The 22178-nt window shown below is 38.5% G+C and overlaps 1 protein-coding gene across 5 annotated transcripts in view; it reads right to left on the reverse strand.

Annotated features, from left to right (window-relative positions):
• RAB2A (RAB2A, member RAS oncogene family) overlaps nucleotides 1-22178 on the reverse strand; it is a 76126-nt gene that overhangs the window by 5619 nt on the left and 48329 nt on the right. For all 5 annotated transcript variants that reach the window (XM_082364694.1, XM_082364693.1, XM_082364692.1 and 2 more), the window contains one exon: nucleotides 21242-21353. In XM_082364694.1, the coding sequence (XP_082220820.1) occupies nucleotides 21242-21353 (112 nt within the window). The remainder of the gene's footprint in view (nucleotides 1-21241; nucleotides 21354-22178) is intronic.

A 22178-nucleotide genomic window follows, 5' to 3' on the forward strand; every position in this document is an offset into this window, starting at 1 on the left:
ATTATTGCCAATGTTACAGAAGGTGTATACAAACTCAGGTTCTAAACTATCAGATTTGAGAGATAATAGTATTAATATTATATTCAATTAGCATTCTATAAAAATTCGTAAAAGAAGGCTGTTCTCCACTACTACTGATACAGACTTAATTCAAAATTTAAAAAGTAAACAGGTTCATGGAGAGGAACACATCATATCTTTCGTCTTTTCTACACTGGAAATATCTGACTGCTGAACCTGCCACCAGACTTTTGTTTCCTAATTAACAGGACTGATATGTTTTCACCTTTAAAGGCCTTACAGCTCCCCAGAGTAATCAATCTACTGCAGCTCAATTACTGCACCAAGAACACACCAGTCAGTGCAGGGGGTGTGAGCGACAGCGGCAGGGGCGCAGAGGAATGAATATGCATCAACTCTAAGTGGCTGATCGAACCATCAGAGAGGGTCACGAGAACTTGCAGCGAAATAATGAGAAGAATTAATCACTGCAGATTCACAAGGCACTTCGGAAGCCAGTGTGCTTTTCCAGTGTGTGCTGGAGCTCAAGTGAAGGAGAAACTGGCTGTCAGCCAACTATGAACTGGTTCACATTCCTCAAAATGGAGGTTATCCTTATAAATAAGGGAAAACCTAACTCTATTTCCAATAACATGTCAATTACAGTGATGGCCAGGCTAACTAAATACTGAAGTCAACAGATTCATAAATTCACAGAGTTGGAATTCCTTCCAGGGGCACCCACATGTGTACATTTCACTAGAACATTAGAACTACAATGTCCCATAAATGAGTTATAACTTCATATAAACAAGCATTTATATTATAAAAGTCATTATTACATGTGCCAATGGATGTAAATAAATTGGCTTTTTGCTAATCTGTTGAAGAATCACTTTAAAAACTGGCTTAAGAAAGCTATGTCTTTATTTATGCTAAATTTTCCAAGTCACTACTAATTTTATTACTTAAATAGTATACTTAGTACTTTATTTAAGCACCTTCAAGAATAGCTGTACCCAATGGACGTAAGAGGTATTTTATATCGGAAAGACATGCAATTAACTCCATTATAATTAAATATAGCAAATGGTTATCTTTTCTTTTCTAATTCCCGTCATCTCAATGAAATACTCTTTGGACAATGCTACATTTACTTGTCATCCAACTCTCTGATTACATATTAAAGACACTGAAATAAAATATTTTCCACCTCTCTGAGCACACTATAGAGAGGATACTATATAAATGGATTGTTTTATTTACATCATGGCAAAAATTAATATTTAATACATATTACTAAGTGATTAATTAATGATCAATTTTAAGGAGTCCTTAAGAGTTTAAAACCAATGTGACAACTGTAGACATTAGTACACCTCTTTTCAAAGTATGTGGCTATGGACTGAAATTGTTGAGTTTCCGAACATACTGAGCATTAACCAAATACTGTTACGGCTTAGAAGAGATAAAATAAAACTTCTAAGAGAACAGCCTTGGTTGTCACGGACAGTAGCTGTCCACTAAAGCTGCAAAGCATTTCAAAACCTCAGAAAGACAAGAGATACATGTCTGTTACAGTAATTGGCTAGAATTTCCTTTCATTGCTCATTTCACTCCAGTCACTAAAAATCAATCTCCATATATATTTTTCAAGGAAGAGATGTAACAATCTGAAATACCTCTAGAACACAGGAAAAAAAAAAAAAAAAGAAATTAGCAACAATAAGTTAACTAAATAGATACTACAAAGCCTTTACACTAAAGCTCACGCTTTTTTTTTATTTTTGTTTTTGGCTGTGCTGTGTGGCTTGCAGGATCTTAGTTCCCTGACCAGAGATTGAACGTGGGGCCCCGGCAGTGAGAGCGCAGAGTCCTAACCATGGACCACCAGAGAATTCACTAAAGCTCGTGCTTTAATAGGACAGTCTTAAATTGAAATTCCTTTCAATTTTAGACATCATTTTAACTAGTTTTACTTTTTCTATTCCCCCGGCTACAGAAACAAATTATGAAAAGGAGAGGGAAGGAGAAAGGGAAAGAGACTGAGTGTGAGGATGTGTCTGTGTGAGCGGCCAGCGGGGATGTGCGTGGGCGGTTTTGGGGAAGAGGCCACGGGGGAGTCCACACGTGGCAGCGGCTGCCACAGCAGCGGGCCTGTGTGCAGATGGGCTCACAGCTCCTGACTGAAGAGGGCACGTGTTGGCCAAGGTGGCCCGAGTCATCAAGGGGAGAGAGACTCAGGATTTGCTGTTTAACGTAAGTAACACAAAACACGTTCTTGAAACGTCTTCATTATTCTTACAAGTTTTGATGTTTACCAGGGAAAAATTTTGTAACAATTAACTTATCTGGAATAGTTATTACCTTACTATCAGAAAAATGAAGGAAGATGATGGCATAACTCCAGAAAATTTTTAGCACTGGTTAATTAACATAATAATCTAAAAACATGACATCCTAAATATCACTGCAGGTTTTGTGACAAGTCAGAATTACAAACATTATATTCATCTATACTCCATGTTTCAAATATAGTCAAATCTGAATATTAGTTAATAGGTTATAGAATAGGAAAAAACATTTGCTGAGAAACTGATGTGAAAGGATTTCATTAACCCTGTGAAACAATCTAGGCAGATCCACGATTAAGAAGTATAAGCAGATTTCCTTGCAGGCAACTTAACTTGGCGAGCCTCTGGCCTTCCCATGCAGCGCTGCACGCCAGTATCTGAAGCCTGACTCTCTCTACATTTTCCCATTAGCTCCCTGCTCTGCCCTACTTTGATGAATTGCCATGTCCAGTCCTTTACCTTCATTAGCCATTAATTGCCCTCCACCTCAGACACTAATCTTTGAACCCTTGGCAGTAGTTATCTGAATGATTCTGATACTACCTAAACTTAAGTAAGTTTTCAGGGGCTTCTATAGCACAAATTAAAATAAACATAACCACAAAGAACTAAAAACGTATACCCTACCTATCACCTGGCCGCTACCCACGGGCACCTGTTCAATTGCTGTCACAGATCTGGTACTTCCCTGGGTACCATGCAAGGTCCAGGGAAGAGGACGACTGCAGTAGTTGCTACTGCTGCTGAACCAGAACAATTTAGTTCGGAGAATCTCAGCACGAGGGCTTACATTTCGGTTACAGATGCAGGAAAAGTAAACTCTCTGCACCGGCTGACAGAGGGAGAGCGTGTGCAGGGCAGGACCAAGGCCAGTCTAGTTGTGGGCTATGGACACTGGGCTATGAGGACCTTCACAACCAATGAGGGGGAATACAGACAAAGAGGAACATGGAATAATATTTTGTTTTTATTATGGCTTAACAGTTTTTAAGGCAAAATACTGAAAAGTAGTCTACAACAGAATAACATTTCAATTATTTCCTTGTGTAACATGCTGCCACCTGGTGGCAAGATAAAAATTACAGCATCTGTTAGGTAAGAATTCAAAATAAACTGAAGTGTCTTCGTTTTATTTAAACATCTTGAATAGATGCTAAAGAGCAAAGCACCCTGTAAAATAAGTGAGTCTTTGGTTCTCTCTGAGAACTGGGAAACAGAGAATTAGGAGGTTGTTTAATTTTCTTCTCCATTGCTAATCAAGGCTATGGACATTCCAGGTGTCCATCTGCCAAAGCTTACACTAACCAATATTTACCAAATATTTACTACGGGTCAGTCACTATACTAAGTGATTTACACAGGTTCTCGTTATTTCTGAAAAGAAATTCAAAATATGTATAAAAATGAGGAAATTCATTTTGTGGGTTGAAGCTGTACCTCCAAGTTTGCTAGCAGAATGGCGAAGGCGAGGCTCTGAACCAGGCTGGCAGGGTCAAAGCCCAGCACCACCTCTTGCCACACGTGTCGCTTGGACCTGCCGCTTAACCTCTCTGTAAGAGGAGGGCGACCATGGCGCCTACTCCACAGACCTGCTGGCTCGCAGGCGGCCTCGGCACAGTCAGCCCTCCCCACCACGGGGGCGTCGGGGCGCAACACCGCGGGAACCAGAGCAGAAGCGGGCACTCATAGGCAGCCTCCTCAGTGAATTAAAATACCCCGATTAGATAAAACTGAGCATCAAAAGGCAAATTAGCAACATAGAATGTGTACAGTGAGCCTAAAGAAGAAAATGTATTGAGATAAGACTTAGGTATTATGCAGAGATAGTAAAGTCCTGCGAAAAGAACATCAGACGAGAAGCAAGACGAGGCGGTTTACACAGGAAGCTTCGTCAAATTCTGCGATGGAAAATATTCTGGTTCGACCTACGTTAGCTTCAGAAGGAGAGCCTTCCCACACACCGCGCCCAACACAACGGCTTCGAGCTGCGTTCACGGACATCCCGCGGGGGCCACCATTTCCTCCTCTTCCCCCTCATTTTCCAGGGCATCCCCTATTCCGAAGTACAGCTGTTCTGCTCTTCTTTCTTTCATCCAGTTTCCTGTGTTTCATTAGAAGAAAGAGGGCCGCTGCTAAATCTACTGACCTGTCGTAACTCTCACCGTACAGACAGCACGGGGCTGCCAAGGAGAAGTGACGTGCCCAAGACTGGGCACAACTGTAGCAGAAGCAGGATTAGCAGGATTAATATTCTGCCCACGTTTATCCTCTCTTTATTAGGATCACTTATCTTTAACACAACTCAAAGGAATTTTCATTTATCTTGCTTATGTTGCCACTAAAATTGAACATAAAAAGCACACAATTATCATACCCTTTTAAAAACCTTCTAGCTAGCTAGAAATTATTGTGGATTGCTAGGATTATTTTTGGAAGTACAAAATATTTGTGTTACTTATAACACACAGATATGTTTAATTCCTTAGTAATTTAGTTCTTCCATTCAACAAGCATTTACTGAGTGCCTGATTTGTACCAGGCACAGAGCATATCTCAGTTATATACTTGGGTACATGAATGTCTTTGACCTCAAGGATGTGGGAGTACTACAGGACAGATGCAAGTCCAAAATTGGCACATAGCACGAAAACTTCCACAACAGCTGTTTAGAAGGGTAACGTGGCATGACCACTTCTGCTGGTAAAAAAACTGTCAAGAGAGAAAGCCCCGTGAATGAAGGCTTGAAGGAAAGTAAGCTCCCACTCATTTATTAGGAAAATTAAGGGGAGGAAAGCCTAGTCTGGACAGAGAGACAGATTTTAAGCTCAGTTACAGTGGAAGCTGGGGACAGGGAGCCATGTGAGATGAGGGTAGACAAGGGGCCCAACAGACCTCAAGGAACCTTGAAAAGGTAGGAAGCAGGCTGGGGACAAAATCAGAGGGTGGTTTAGAGGAGGAATTCTACAGAGGAAGGTTGGCAACAGGAAGGCCAGTAAGGAGTTTAGAACTATAATCAAGGTAAGAAATGAAGGCCTGACAAAACAGTGGCAACCAGAATGGAAGGCAAAGATCAAACTTAATATCTCCTTTGGCGAAATGAACAGGACTTGGTAAAGAATAGGGTAAGGATGGCAAGGTGCTTAAGGATGACCCCATTGTTGGCTTAAGCGACTGAGGTGGAAGGGTATGCCGTGAATTGAGATAAATAAAAAAGGAAGAAAACCAGGTTTCAAGGAGGGAATGAAGAGTTTATTTTCGACACATGGAAGGATCTCTAATGCTGATGGGAAAGTCTTGGTAGCTGGTGATCTATATAGTTGTGTAAGTGCGTAACATGCACATAACAGCATGATTTCCTTCAGAAATGTTTAGCTACCCTGGTTTAGAAATAGAGAAACTGGACGTAACTTTCAAAGTTAGTTTGGTTTGGATCATCACTGAAGTTCCCTAGGGTGACGGCCAAACGAGGAGCAGAGAAGCTGAAGCGAGTCAGCAAAGCCTTCCAATCTGTGGAAGGGAGTAGTACATATTTATTACACTAAGCTCCCCTCAAGGGATGCTGGCAGCTTGATAAGGTCAGGTCAGATTTCCAGTGAAGAGCCCCGTGGTACCCACGACACTGAGAACAGGGTTGAGGGGTAACAAAGTTTACAGCCGCATTCCAGCTCTACAGAAACATCTGTCCCACCACTTACAACACAGCCCAAGGCAAGGAAGATGTCCCCTCAACCCAAATTCTGCCCGTAGATCTCCAGTAGCAGGACAGGACACAAGTATTCACAAGGTGCCTTGAAACTGGTCTTAGTCACTTAAGTCTTACTATCAGGTGTTTTCCCCGTCCCACCCCGAAACAGAAACCCATTGACCCTGTCAGGTTAGATGGCTTGGAAGCTTACCACAGTGTCTTCGGGTTAGGTGGCTGTATTTTCAGCTATCATCTTGGCTGTATCTTTAGTGCTTTAGCAGCTAAGCCAGGAATTTCCAGCCTTGATTTTTCAACAGTTTAAGATATTTTTAATTACTAAACTTTTGCTTCAAAAATTTTTGATGTTTATATATTTTTCTGGTTTCACATAAATTTCCAATCTTAATTTTAAGTAAAACTGATGAATATTAGGGAAAAATCACCCATCAAATGGCTAAGAGATTGAGAATATTTGAAAAGTGACAACTGTTTGACAAACAATATGTTTATTTCACACCACAATCACCTTGGGTCCTAAAGGAAATATAATACTGTTTAAGTTTTGGTAATGTACAACTCTGAGAAAATGAAATTTTAATTTAGAGGGAATACACAGAGAAAAACAAGGAAGGAATCATAGAAGTAAATATATCACTTCTAGAATATTCGGACACCTTTAAAAAGTTGGCCCGCGGCCTTTGGGAACGGGTACTTTCCCTAGCCTGCCGTAATCTTTGCTGCAGTTATTCCTGGGTCTAAAAAACCTCTTTCAAACCACAAAGACCCCAGGCGGCTACTGGAGGGAGCTCCCAATCAAAGGAGAAGCCAATCTATTCACCTGTGTTTTTCAAAACTCATAGGTTTTAGAATGCTTAGGGCCAAGAAGGTTTCGGACAGAATTCCACCTACAAGTTAACAAGTGGGACCAAAGCATAAGCTCATTAAAGACTTCGGGGAGAGGAGTAAGGTTAAAGTAATTAAATAAATACGTAACCATCCAAACATTTATCTACCGTGTGGGGAGAAACTGCTAGGCGCTGGGGAGCCCGAGATGGAAAGACAGCCTATGTTTTCAAGGAACTTTGTCCTCATGTTGAGCCAACGTGAAAAACAAGGGTCATGACAGAGTCATGAGAGAGTGCAAAGATAATAAACCCATGACACAGGAATGACTAAATACAGAGAAAGGAGCACATAAGAGTGGTGAAGGGGGCAGGGAGGGTGTGTCATGTGTCATGCATTCCAAGAGGAGGAATCAGATTCACTATATATCCTTGAAGGATCAGGTCGGAAGGAGGGCATTTCAAGTGTGGAGAATACTTTCTGTGGAAGCAGGTCAGGAGCAATGCCCTGTGGACGCGCTCTCTGGTTTAACAAGGAGAACACAGAGGGGAGGACTGGCAAGTAAAGGGACCTGTCTTCCAAGCTAAGGAGTTTGATTCAGAAGCTGTGAGGAACCACTTCAGGGTTTTAATAAAGCTGGAGAGTGACATTCAATTTTCATTTTTAGAAAGATCTTATAGGCAACAGTGTAGAGGACTGAAAAATGAACACAGGGAGTCCAATTAGGAAGCAATCATAGAAGAGGACGATTTGGAGAGATATTTAACAGGCAGAAATAATAATACACACGTGGAAAGTAATACCTATTAACTGAAGAATGAGTGTAAAGGGGTAGGGAAGGGGGTTCCTTTAGGATACACGAGAGTGAACATCTGCAGACTAGAGCAGAGGAGGGCTATCAGTTCAGTCTGAATGTGTTAAACCGGAGGGTCTGAGACCCACTCATGCAGAACTGCCCAGGCAGCAGCGGTCAAGGTAGAGCTAGACACACAGCCTAAGAAGGGTATGCATGGATTTAGGTGACATTTCAACGTGGAAGGAGGAGATGGTAAAGGAGTCTGGAAGGCTAGAGAGTAAAGAGAAGACCATGATATCATGGAGCTAAGGAAAGAGCAAGTTTATAGACAGAAGAGTAGTCAAAAGTATCACACACCCCCCAGGGACTGTTCAAGGTAAGAAGAGAAAAGCATTTGTTAGGTGAGGCAACTAGGAGGTCTAGGGTGACCTTGGCCATGATGAAGGAAGTCAGACTGTGAACCGAGGTGTGAAATCCAATGAGGAAACAGAGGTAGATCTTACTAGAAGCTAGAAGAGAACATATCCAGGAGAACAGGGACTGATAGGGTTTTGTTTTTAAGATGGTTGAAACCTGATTATGTAATTATATGCTGAGAGCCAAGAATCAGTAGAGGAGAGGATGAAGATGACGAGAAGGTCTGAAGAAATCATGAATCTGCAGAGCAGGGAAAGGACGACAGCACTTGGCTGGACCGTCTCGTTCACTCACAGCCGGCTGACTTTCCAGCCTCTCCGCTCCCCAGAGGGAGCCCGGGTCACGGTACCGACATCACCTGAGAGCAAGCTGCAAATGCAGACTTTCAGGCCGCACCCCAGACCTACTGAATCATAAGCTGCATTTTAACAGGATTCCTAGGTGAAGTGAATGCACATTAATGTTTGAGAAGCACTGTTCTAAATACAACTGATTTGGAAAAAAATACTTTTACAAGATATTCTGAGCTTAAGAAGAAAGTAGTCTCCACTTCCCCCAGTGCAACCTCTATGTTACCATTAAGTGAGAGAATCAGCAAAACTAAAGGACATCAATCCTTTGGCTATTACGCACCCTCCACCCCAATTCCACTGGGGCGGGGGGCGGGAATGGCTAAATCATACTTGGAAAACTCTAGGTTAAACAAAAGCCAACAAATTTCTTAACAGTGGGTTTTCAGAATAGAAATAACATACTACTACTGTGAATTCTGGTTTCCTAAAAGGGGGGCAGGCTCCAGCTCCTCCTAAGCTCACTTGACCACGGAACCCTGTGCAGAAGTGATCATTTTAATTCACGCTCCTCAAAGAAGGGTAGGCTAACCTTCAGTGCTGCTATTCTCCACTGTGTGGCAGACAGAAGGGGAATGGATGGGGAACCCAGAACACCTGGGTTTGAGTCCTTTGTGGAAAATGGGACTACGTATGTGAAAGAACTCTGACAATATGCCATACAAATATACAACCACATTATTATTTCAGGGACCTGACACATTTTAATCATTTGAAAATACTTCTGAAAGAACCCTTCCACTTATGAGACACTTCTAAATGCTGCAAGCAAGATCACCAGATTCCAGTGACTGGAGGAGCGTCCCTTCACATCAACTCCTCAGTCTGTCACAGGACAGACCACAGAGGTCAGATCTTCCTGGAACTCTGCAGACTAGGACACTAAACAAAGTTGTGGTTCTGGAATGAACTGCCAGAGGGTGGCAGCTGAGGAGGCGTGTAGCCAATGGGAAGCCAGGGCAGTTACCAGGCAGCATGATATCTTGATGTTCTCAATAACCTTTAAGTCTCAGTTGAAAACGGAAGTCAAACTAATATTCAAAAATATTTTCTGCTGGTCACATGGTCGATTATTTCCTTATCAGCAAAATCTTCAGCAAAATGGAGATCAAAATAATCTTTTTTTTTCTTTTTTGTCCACCAGAGGTAAAAGAACCTAAACCTCATTTTCCTAATATAAGACGTGATGACACTACAAATGCTCTGTATATTCAGCATGAACATTACCTGAATAAGTGGTAGACAACTAAATATATGGGTTCCCCCCCATATGCTATGCACTCAAATATATGTGTATAGCATCCAAATATTAAGTTTAAAAATCAGTAATGGGAACTGAAAATGTAAAGAATGAGTTCTGGTCTCCTATTTCTATGGGAATACCATATAGGCGAGAATATTTTGGTTGCAATTGGCTTTTTAATTTCGTTGACATTTAGGAGATGAATTCTGGGGTGTACCTCTACTATCACATTTGAACGTGTATTTCTTCAGCAAATAGCAAAAAGGATGAATGATAATAGCATGTTTGGAGCAACCCCAAGTTGTATAAAACTGACTAGAATCCACTTTATAGGAAGGGTGAATTCTCTTATTATAACTTGTAACTTGGAAATTATAATTTACAGTTTGGAAACAAATATACTTAAACATAATACTTGTGTACCACAGTAGTTTGCTAATACAGAGAGGTTTTATGTGGAGAGAGCTTTCTATGTTTGTATGTATATAAAAAAGTGTTTGAGTGTATATAGTCTGTGTGTGGTGTTAATCTTATACATGATTTTATAAATATAAAATGATACCCATCTATTAAATAGTAGATCTATCTGAGAAATTCTTACCTCCGTAAGTATCTAGTTTAGGCAGACTAGGGTATCATTTTATTTTTATGCTCTTTATAAAATAATTTGAAAAAAAAATTGGAAGAATAGTCTTGGGTGCCATTTTCCATTTATCATCCCAGTTGAAGATCAGCAGCATAAATTCAGGTAAGAGCAAAACAGTTGGCACATGAGAGGCTACAGTTAAAAGAAAAATATGAGTCCGAAATATTATAAGTAGAGCAGTGCTGAACGATGTTGCCAGTGGGGCCCTGAACTGGAAAGGAGAAGGACGTCAGTGTGGTTTAGAAATACAATGAGCTTGGATCCAGCTGTCAACATCATCAGCAAGACGCTGCAACAGTTCAGGATTCTCACTGTAGAATTCACAGGTCAGAGCCAGCCCGTAAAACAGAAGTGGGACCCTTCATAACAGGACTTTCCAGTCTTCACTCTCTCCCCCAGGTTGTCATTGAAATGAAGCTTTTTTAGATCAAAATATACACCATCCTACCTACTACTAAATGAATAAAGAGGATTCACGTATTATGCTAAGTTGTTGGTGCTTCACTTCATTGATTTTAATTATATCCTGTTATTTTAGCTCAGTGTTACTGACATTTTGGACTCGGTAATTCTTTTTTGTGGACAGCTATCCTGTGCATTTTTCTCTAACACCACTTTGATCCTTCCCCTCAACAGATCCTTCGTGGACGAAATCATTATGCTGAGTAAATCAGTACATCCAGAGATTAACAGTAAACCTATTTCCAGCAACAATGCAACAAATGCTGGAAAAATGGTGCTATCTTATGCTGCAAATTGTCCAACTGCTTACAGGGAAATACAAGAGTTAAACTTCATGGTCTCAACTTGCATTAGGTAACTGGACCTGGGTTAAAATATAAAAATAGACCACAGCACAACAGGAAAAGGAAACAGGTCTAGTTCTAAACTGAAAGGAATCATCAAGGTACCAGTTAGGCTTAATCTTAAGGAATGATCACATAGTTTTGTGTTTTTTTTAAAATTAATTAATTAATTTATTTTTATTTTTGGCTATGTTGGGTCTTCGTTTCTGGGCGAGGACTTTCTCTAGTTGCGGCGAGTGGGGGCCACTCTTCATTGCGGTGCACAGGCCTCTCACTGCCGTGGCCTCTCTTGTTGTAGAGCACAGGCTCCAGACACGCAGGCTCAGTAGTTGTGGCTCATGGGCCCAGTTGCTCCGTGGCATGTGGGATCTTCCCAGACCAGGGCTTGAACCCGTGTCCCCTGCACTGGCAGGCAGATTCTCAACCACTGTGCCACCAGGGAAGCCCGATCACGTAGTTTTAAATTTCTAAAAAGAACCCTTAGTCAGACGGTCCATAATCAGGACACTGGCATTTGTATAAATCATTCTATCTTTAAACATAATTATGTTTAAATAATTTATATTTAAAAATGGCTTTTAAGAAAGTTTTTTTCTTTAATACCAGAGTTCTCTAACTTCTCTACACATGAGAGCCAAGGATTGGCTAGGAATCAAGTACTTTTTAAAGATTATACAGAAGAGGACACTGACCTTCTGTGAGCTGCCCAAACACCAACCACCACTCTTATTAGCTGACCAGGATGCACTCAGGATACCTGCCTTACTTTCCTAACTCCTCACATGATCAGCTCTCCCAGAGGGTCCTCAAGTTCAGGCAGTAAGCTGAGGATAAACTCCTGTCTGAGCCCATAGCCCAAGTTTCTACCCACTGTGCTAAACGGCCTCTCCCATGGAGGATGGCATAATTAGGCAAATCCAAGTCCTTAGAAAGCAAAAACAAAAGGTATAGCACTTAGAACAAACTTCTTTGAAATGAATTACTATTTTCTCCAACCCCAAGTCTAAGCCACTAACTGATTAAGAATCCACAGACCCTGTAAAACTAATGTATTTATTGCTTGTTCTCATGATGATTCCTCTTTGGATCTAATTCTAGCAGGCTAACTCTTGCTTAAATCCCAGAGAGCGTATGCTGTAATTTTATGAGATGAATAGCTTCCCACTGAGGCCTCAGCTCTCCTGCTGCAGAAGCCGGTGCTGACTGCTGTAACAAGGAGGGTGTCTGACAGATGCTGGCTTAGTTCTCCTTCCTTCCCTTCTCAAAGTGGAAAGAACAGGTTTTGTTAGTCTTCCCTGACCTCGAAGAAAGAAACTAAGTACCTGTTTTCCAACATCAATTGCTGAATGAAAAAAAAGGGGGGGGGTGCTATTCAGACTTGATATCAGATATTATTAAGGAATTACTGCTAAGTTTGTTAGGTATAATAATGGTATGATGGACATATATTTTTTTAAATTACTGCTACTGAAATTTGTAGGTAAAATATTTCTGGAATTTGCTTAAAAAACAGGGCACATAATAAAATAAGATCATCAAAATGTCAAAATGGTGGTAACTTCTGAAGCCAGATGATGCATAGGTGGGTTTATTTTTAAAAATGGTGACACTATTTAAATTGATTTAAAACAGCAGCTCCATCAGTCTTACTGTGAGGCTACCAAAATGCTTTAATACAGGGGACGTAAAAAAAAAAATAAACTAATGGATGTGTACTGTCATATAAATGCTCTTTACTTAATGATGAACTTAATTATTTTAAAGTCTGACATGCATAGAGGTCATCAATGAACGCTCTTTTTTAAAAAAAAAAATACTAGTGCAGAACATCTAATATTTAGCCCATTTTTGGAGTTCTTCCTTTAGTTACTTTGTACAACTCATCATTATCTTCCAACCAGGTCTTTTTTATTCCATATAGCCTAGCTGTCTTTTTTATGAATATTAGTATAACTTCATGTTCTGCTCCTTCTGAGAAATCATATGAAGGAAGTCTATGCATAATAAAAATCACAACAGTAACTCTATTATTTGATAGGCATATGCTAAACATACAACATTTAGCATGGAGGGAACTGGTTGTATAAAAATTTGCTCTGTGTAAGAATGTGACAGACTCATGAAAGAGCCATACTTAACAAATAATGACAATAATTTGAAAAAGAAATCCTGGGTTCTTCATGAATTAAAAAAAATCACTTAAGCCTTTATAATTATATTCTGTATTCTCACATTAGTATTTCATTACAATTGTGAGGTTTTGTAATCCTTAATTTTTATTTTTTAAATTGCCATTGTGATCTTAAAGAACAGGTTAAATTTAATTAATTTAAGTTGCTGTATGTGGTTATTACTATTATGTTTTGATCAAACTTTCTGAGATAATTACAGACTGACGTGCAGGTGTAAGATAATACAGAGAGATCCTGTGTGACTTTCACCTGGTTTCCCTCAGTGGTGGTATCTTGGAAACATATAATACATTGTTACAACCAAAATAATGAAAAGGGATACACAATATTTCCATTTTCAGGGATCCCTCATGCTGTCTTTTTATAACCATACCACTTCCTCTTCCACCCTGACACCCTGGCTTAACACTGGCAATGACTAATCTGTTCCCCATTTCTCTAATTTTGTCATTCCAACCAAGTCATATAAGTGGAATCACACAATGTGCAACCTTCTGGGACTGACTTTACCCATTAAGCATACTCTTCTGGACATTCATCCAGGTTGCTGCATGTAACAACCGTTCGTTCTTTTTTAATGCTGAGTAGTATTCCATGGTGTGGATGTACAATACACTTTGTCTAACTATTCATCCGTTGAAGGACATCTGGGTTGTTTCCAGTGTTTGCTTATCATGAATAAAGCTGCTATGAACATCTGTGTATGGGTTTTTGTGTGAACATAAGTCTTCATTTCTCTGGGATAAATGCCCAGGGGTGCAATTGCTAGGTCATATGATAGCTGCACATCCAGTTTTTAAAGAAACTGCCAAACTGTTTTCCAAAGTGGCTATATCACTTTAACATTCCCACCAGCAATGTATGAATGACCTAGTTTCTCCACATGCTTGCTAGCATTTGGTGTCACTACGTTTCATTTTAGTGTGTAGTGATCCCTCATGGAGGTCTTAATTTGCATTTCTCTAATGGCTAGTGATGCTGAATATCTTTTCAAGCGCTTATCTGCCATTTATATATGCTCTTTGATGAAATGTCTGGTCATGTCTTCTGACCATCTTCTAATTGGACTATCTGGGTTTTTTTACTCTTCAGTTTCGAGAGTTCTTTATTTTAGATACTAGTGGTCTTTTGTCGGATATTTGGTTTGTAAATACTTTCTCCCAGTCTGTAGGTTGTCTTTTCATCCTCTTACCAGGCTTATTCATAGAACAAAAGTTTTTAAAGACTAATTTATTAATTTTTCCTTTTATGGATCGTGCTTTTAGTGACAAGCATGCCTACTGCTAGAACCAAAAGATTTTCTCCTGTTTTTTTCCATAAAAGATAAATAGGTAAAACATTTTACATTTAATTCCATGATCAGTTTTGAGTTAGTTTTTGTATAAGGTGTGAGACTTAGGTCCTTTCTTTTTTTTGCTTATGGATGTCCAATTGCTACAGCACCATTTGTTGAAATGGCTATCTCACCCTGCAAATTGTTTTTGCACCTTTGTTAAAAAGCAGTTGGGCATATTTGTGGGTTCTCCATTTGGTTCCACTGATGTTTCTCTCCCTTCACCAATATCACACAGTCTTGACAACTACAGCTACGTGAAGACTTGAAATCAAATAGTGATTCTTCCTACTTTATTCTTTTAAAAAAAATATTTTTATTTATGTATTTATTTGGCTGTGCTGGGTCTTAGCTGCGGCATGTGAACTCTTAATTGCAGCATGTGGGATCTAGTTCCCTGACCAGGGATTGAACCCAGGCCCCCTGCATTGGGAGTGTGGAGTCTTAGCCACTGGGCCAGCAGGGAAGTCCCTTTATTCTTCTTTTTCCAAGTTGTTTTAGCTATTCTAGTTCCTTTGCCTTTCAGTATGTATTTTATAATAATATTGTCAGATTATCTACAAAAAAATTTTACTGGAATTTTGATAAGAGTTGGGTTAAACCTGTATATCAATTTATGAAAAAGTGACATCTTTACTAGGTTGAGAATTCCAAACAATGAACATAGTGTATGTCTCTCCATTTATTTAGATCTTCTTTACTTTCTTTCATCAGCATTTTGTAGTTTTCAGCATACATGTCCTATACCTGTCATTTTTAGATTTATACCTAGGTATTTCATTTTCTTTTTGTGTGATTATAGATGGCACTGTATTTTAAATTTTGGTGTTCATTGTGAGTATATAGAAATACAGTAGATTTTTTATATATGTCTTGTAAAAATCCTGTAAACTTGCTGAACTCACTTATTAGCTCTAGTTTATTTATTTTGTAAATTCCTTGGGATTCCTAAAGAGACAATCGTGTCATCCACAAATATAAACAGTTTTATGTCTTCCTTTTTGGAGTTGTATGCCTTTATTTCATGCCTTTATATCATGAGAATAGGTATCCTTGCTTTGTTCCTGATCTAAGGGGTAAAGCATTCAGCCTTTCACCACTAAGTATAATGTCAGCTGTAGGTTTTTTCGTAGATGCTCTTTAACAAGCTGAGGAAGTCCTCCTCAATTCCTTTTTTTTTTTTTTTGAGGGTTTTTAAACACGGCTGGTGTTGGATTTTGTCACATGCATTTTCTGCACTGACTGCTATGGTTTGATTTTTCTTCTTTATCCTATTAAAATGGTAGATTATACTGAACCAGCTCTGTATCCCTGGAATAAGTTCCTTTTGGCCATGATGTATATATTTTACATATGCACATGTATATGATTTCACATATTGTTGAAATTCTACTTGCTGATATTTTGTTGAGAATTTTTTTCATATGTTAATAAATGTTATCAGTCTGTACCCCCTTTTTTTTTTTTTCCTTTGGTTTTGGTATCAGGGCAATATTAGCTTCTTAAAATAAATAAGGAAATGTTCTACCTCTTCTATTTTCTGGAAAAGATAGTGTAGAATTGGTGTTCATTCTTTCTGTAAATGTTTGGTAGAATCCTCCAGTGAAACCATCTGAACCTAGATATTTCTTTTTGGAAAATTTTTAAATTACTAATTCAATCTCCTTAACAGTTATAGGGCTGTTCAAATACTCTATTTCATACTAGGAGAGCTGTAGTAGTTTGTGCTGAGTTTGTGATCTTTTTGTACATTTCATCTAATTTACCATATTTATGTATTATTCCTTTGATGTCTGCAGGATCTATAGTTATAACTTCTGTTTTGTTCCTGATATTGGTAATCTGTACCTTCTCTCTCTTTGCTTCTTTGTCAGTCTTGCTATATTACTGACTTAAAAAAAAAAAAACAGCCTTTAAAAATTTCCTCTATTGTTTTCCTGTTTTTGATTTCACTGATTTCTGCTCTGATCTTTATTATTTTCTTCCTTCTATTTGCTTTGGGTTCTTGAGGTAGGAGCTAAGATTCTTGATCAGAGACTTTTCCCTTTTCTAACGAATGTGGTTAATGCTATAAATTTCCCTCTCTGCACTGCATTATGTGTTTCCCACAAATTCTGATATGTTGTATTTTACTTTTCATTCAGTTCAGTGTATTTTTAAAATTTCCTTTGAGACTTCCCCTTTGACACATACATTATTTAGAAGTGTACTGTTTAGTTTCCAAGTCTCTGAAGAATTTCCCAGTTACCTGTTATTGATAATCAGAACCAATAGAACTGAGAGGAGAAGCAAATCCATAATTATAGGTGGAGACGATGATTGATTTCTAGTTTAATTCCATTGGTTCTACTGGTTTTTGCTTCATATATCTTGCAGCTCTGTAGTTTGGTGCACATAAGTTTAGGATTGCTATTATCTCCCTGGTGGACTCTTCTTTTATTATTATATAATGTCCCACTCTGTCTACTTTATCTGGTATTAAGAGAGCCACTCCTGCTTTCTTTTTTTTTTTTTTAATTTATTTATTTATTATTTATTTATTTTTGGCTGTGTTGGGTCTTCGTTTCTGTGCGAGGGCTTTCTCTAGTTGCGGCAAGCGGGGGCCACTCTTCATCGCGGTGCGCGGGCCTCTCACTGTTGCGGCCTCTCTTGTTGCAGAGCACAGGCTCCAGATGTGCAGGCTCAGTAGTTGTGGCTCACGGGCCCAGTTGCTCCGCGGCATGTGGGATCTTCCCAGGCCAGGGCTCGAACCCGTGTCCCCTGCTTTGGCAGGCAGATTCTCAACCACTGCACCACCAGGGAAGCCCTCCTGCTTTCTTTTGATTAGTGTTTGTGTCATATGTATTTTCCCATCATTTTATTTTCAAACTGCCTGTAGCATTATATTTGAAGTCAATTTCCTGTAGACACCATATAGATGGGTCATATTTTTTAATCCTCTCTGCCAAGCTCTGTCTTTTGATTGGTGTATTTAAATCATTTATATTCCAGGTAATTATTGCTATGTGAGGGTTTAAGTATGCCACTTTATTTTTGTTTGCTATTTTTTGTTTTCTTTTTCCTGCCTTTCTGAGGGTTAACTGAACATTTTTTAGCATTCCACATTGATTTATCTATTGTTTTTTAGTGTGTCTCTTTGTATATTTTTTAGTAGTTGCTCTGAGTATTGCATTATACATACATACATACATACATACATACATAAATAAATAAAAACTTATACAGTCTGCTAGTGTTGTCATTTTACCAAGTCAGGTGAAGTATAAAAACTGTACTTCCCTTGATGTCCCTTTCTCCAGCGTGGTTTTATTTCCTGTATGTACACTGAGAACCACATCAGACATTAGAGTTTTGCTTCAATTGTCAAATGTAATTTACAAGACTTAAAAGTTTTAAGAAAAAGTCTACTGTGATTATTCATACTTCTGGTTACTGGTATTCCCTCTTAAAAGATTCTTTCTTTTATCATTTCATTTGTTAGATAATTTCTTTAGCCATTCTTTTATGGTGGATCTGCTACTGATAAATTCTTGCTTTTCTTTCATCTGAGAATGTCTTGATTTCCCTTCACTCCTGAGATACTTTTGTTGGTTCTAGTATTGTGGACTGAAAGTTCTTTTTTCAGCTCTTGAAAAATGTGCTATTTCCTTCTGGCCTCCATGGTTTCTGACAGAATTCTGCTGTCATTCCAGTTGGTAAGGAACTGTTTGTCACTGCTTTCAAGATTTTTTCTTTGTGTTTAGCTTTCAGAGATTTGACTATGGACAGAAGTTGTGGATTTTTAAGGTTTATCCTGTTTGGAGCTGGCTCAGCTTCTTGAATCTGTAGGTTTATATCTTCTGTCACATTTGGGAAGTTTTCAGTCATTACTCCTTTGAGTACTTTTTCAGAGCCATCTTCTTTCTTCTCTCCTTCTAGGAGTCTGATAATACAACGTCAGAGCTTTTGTTATAGCCCCACAAACTCTTGAGGCACTGTTCATTTTTTTTCTACTCTACTTTTCTCTCTGTAGTTTAAACTGAGTAGTTTCTATTGTTCTACCGTCCGGTTCACTATTTCTCTCCTCTGTCCCCATCATTCTGTTGTTGATTCCATCCACTGAGTTTTACATTTGTTGTTACATTTTTCAGTTCTAAAATTTCTATCTTGTTCAAATTTTTATCTTGTAGTTATTTTGCTGAGACTACTTTTCATTTGTTTCAAGCATGCCCCTAAAATTGTTTGTTGAGGCATTTTTATGATGGTTGCCTAAAAAATCTTTGTCAGATAATTCTAACATCTCTGTCATCTTGCTGTTGGCATCTATTGATTTTTCTTTTTTTTTCGTTCAGTTTGAGGTCTTCCTACTTCTAGGTATGGTGAGTTTCTACTGGAACTTGGACATTTTGGGTATTGTGTTATGAGACTCGGGATCTTATTTAAACCTGTGCTTTAGCTGGCTTCCTCTGACACAACTCCTACAGGGAAATGAGGAGCATGGAAAAACCTCATTATAGCCAGCTGATGGTGGAAGTAGTACCATAATTTCTTTTGTGATATTTAGCTGTAGTAGAATATTTTCTCTAAAAGCTTTCTGTCTGGACTTCCCTGGTGGCGCAGTGGTTAAGAATCTGCCTGCCAATGCAGGGGACACGGGTTCGAGCCCTGGTCCGGGAAGATCCCACATGCCGTGGAGCAACTAAGCTCGTGAGCCACAACTACTGAGCCTGTGCTCTAGAACCTGCGAGGCACAACTACTGAGCCCACGTGCCACAAATACTAAAGCCTGTGCGCCTACAGCCAGTGCTCCGCAACAAGAGAAGCCACCGCAATGAGAAGCCCACGCACCACAATAAAGAGTAGCCCCTACTCGCCGCAACTAGAGAAAGCACGTGCGCAGCAACGAAGACCCAACGCAGCCAAAAATAAATAAATAGAGTTAAAAAAAAAAAGATTATTTCTTAATATCCTTGGCTTCTGAGAGGCAAATTAATTTACATGATTAAGTAAAGTACTGTTCTCTCTTGAGTATGGGAAATTCCTGCCTGATCAAATTTAAACAATTATTTTTATTATTAACCAAGGATACAGAACTTTTGTAATAAATGCTGCCAAAACATTAATGAAATGTATTTTATTTAAATGTTCAGCCAAACTGACAATAGTAATTTGCTACTTACACATAAACACCTACTGTTACTTGTTAAAAATAAGAAAAATGAACACAAAGGCATTAGAGTCAAAACTAGAAATCTAGAATTACTTTCCAGTAGAGGTTGCCTTGTCATCTAACTTCACAGTATGGTTCTTTCATAAAATACAGACAATTCTGGCTTTAAGGTTCTCAAAATCAACAAGAAAATCCATTGTTAATTATCAGTAAGGATGTGTTTCAGATGTCTTGAAACCCCCATAACACGTTGGCCCTTACAGTTTCAAATCCAACACCTCTAATAAAGGAGTGCTTCACGGAAACAGGCAGCTTTATGTGTCTATTTTAAGTCAAACAAGAGGACAGAATGGATTTCTCTCTGGGTTTGCTGTGTGAAGTAAAACATTATTCTTGGATGTTATCAAGATGTAATTAATTTGCAACACAGCTAAAGCATTAGTTGGAGCCTGTAAGAAGAGTATTACGGACAATCACAGACCATCTCATCAAGTATAGGTGAGTATAATACCTTACCTAAGAATTCTTCAGTGAAAATACCAATGCTGTTGAACTACTGTAGTCAATTTTTGGGTTCAACGGTTAATCAGACATGCTCCGAGTATTATTCCTAATAAGTATTTACTCACTGTTCACTATGTTGAAGGCACAGTGCTAGTTGTGGCCTAGGAACCCATCCTCTGCTATCCTTAGGACAAGCGTTTCTCCAATCATTTGTTTTCTAGAATCCCCTTCTGCTGCTGCTCTTAAGATTCTTACCCAGAAGGTGGAAGCTCCAGCATTACTCTGGGCAAACTGCGTATTTTCTTATTCTCATTTCTGCTTTTTATGAAATAGAGTGTAGTAATACATTTACCTAAGAGAGGATTAACTGTCTACTCCTGTATGTATAATAAATAAATACAATATCCATATACACAAAGCACAGAAGAACATGGTGTGTTCACAAAACTTCCATAGTTCAGGTTGATCAATGGAAATAACTGATACTATAAATTTTATTTATTAATTATGGCAGAATTCCCATGCTTTGTATAATGTTACATTGCAATAATATAATACTTTCCCTATTTAAGCAGAAGTGGATACAAATAGCTACAAATGTTTAGTGTCTTGAAACATTTCCAAATTTCGTTAGAGTTCTTTTTTTTCCACTCTCAAGAAACATAAAAAAGATTTTAAGGAAAGTATATACAAAGATCTGTGAAAGCATTTTGGCTTCAAGTGAAGGCTCAGAATATAACTGAAGAGGCTAATATAAGATGAACATTACAAGGCATTTCAAAGGAAAGAAATTTTCTATTTTACAACCTTCAAGGACTATCTGTGACTAAAAAGCTTACAGGGGATAATCAACAAATGAATATTAAGGTATATAAAAAGTTTCTATTAAGAAGATAAAACATTTAAAAAGGCCTCTTACTTACCTCTTCTACATTAGAAGCAGTCTTAGCCGAAGTTTCCATGAAGATAAGTCCATGTTCTCGTGCAAAAGCTTCACCTTCTTCTTTTTTTACTTCTCTTCTAGATTCTAAATCACTAAACATGGGAAAGAAAGGGCCAAGTTATCAACCAACATAGTACAATTAGAGACATCTGTGGAAACTGTACGATAAAATTCAAAGTTGTACTGACCATTCTTTCAATTAATTTTCGACACATAATAATCAACTTCATTATTCAGTGTATTATGAGAGTCAAAAAGGGCACACCGCTTAGCTTCAAAGAACTAACAATCCAACTAAAGAAAGATTCTAAGTTAGAGCCCTAGAATGCTAAAACTAGAGAAACCCAAAGGGAACATCTAGCCCAAACCCTACCTTTGAGTTACACTGGGTTCCCAAAGAAGGGAACCATCTTACTCAACATAATAATTTGAGAGAGCAAAATTACACTAGTCCCCTCATCCTTCAGCCAGACTGACTGAGTTTCTATGAATGTGATAAAAATAAGTCACACAATTTTCAGAAACTACAGGAAATTGCTTAATAAAACTCAAAGCAGTATAGAAACATTAATTAATTTTTAATCCCAGTTAATTCCCAATAGAACTGTTAATGTTAGAAGAGAGAGAGAAACAAAAGTCTAAGCTAGAAATTTTGGACAAAAGTATGGTATTCATTTTTATCATACTGAAATTGTATTAGTTAAGGTAGGGGTAAAAAGTAGAAGTCTCCTCTTCAAGTGTGTTTTATTGTAAAAAAATTTAAACTTTACTATTACAAATTTATGTGCCCAGAACAGGATGGAGAAGAATATAATATCCATGTACTTCCATCTAGCCTTGACACATATTATTTTGACAGATTTGTATCAGATTTCTTTTCTGTTGAGAAATAAAATCAGTAGTTACAAGTTGACTGT

Source organism: Balaenoptera borealis, assembly GCF_965194805.1.
Source record: "Balaenoptera borealis genome assembly, chromosome: 17".
Taxonomy (NCBI): domain Eukaryota; kingdom Metazoa; phylum Chordata; class Mammalia; order Artiodactyla; family Balaenopteridae; genus Balaenoptera; species Balaenoptera borealis.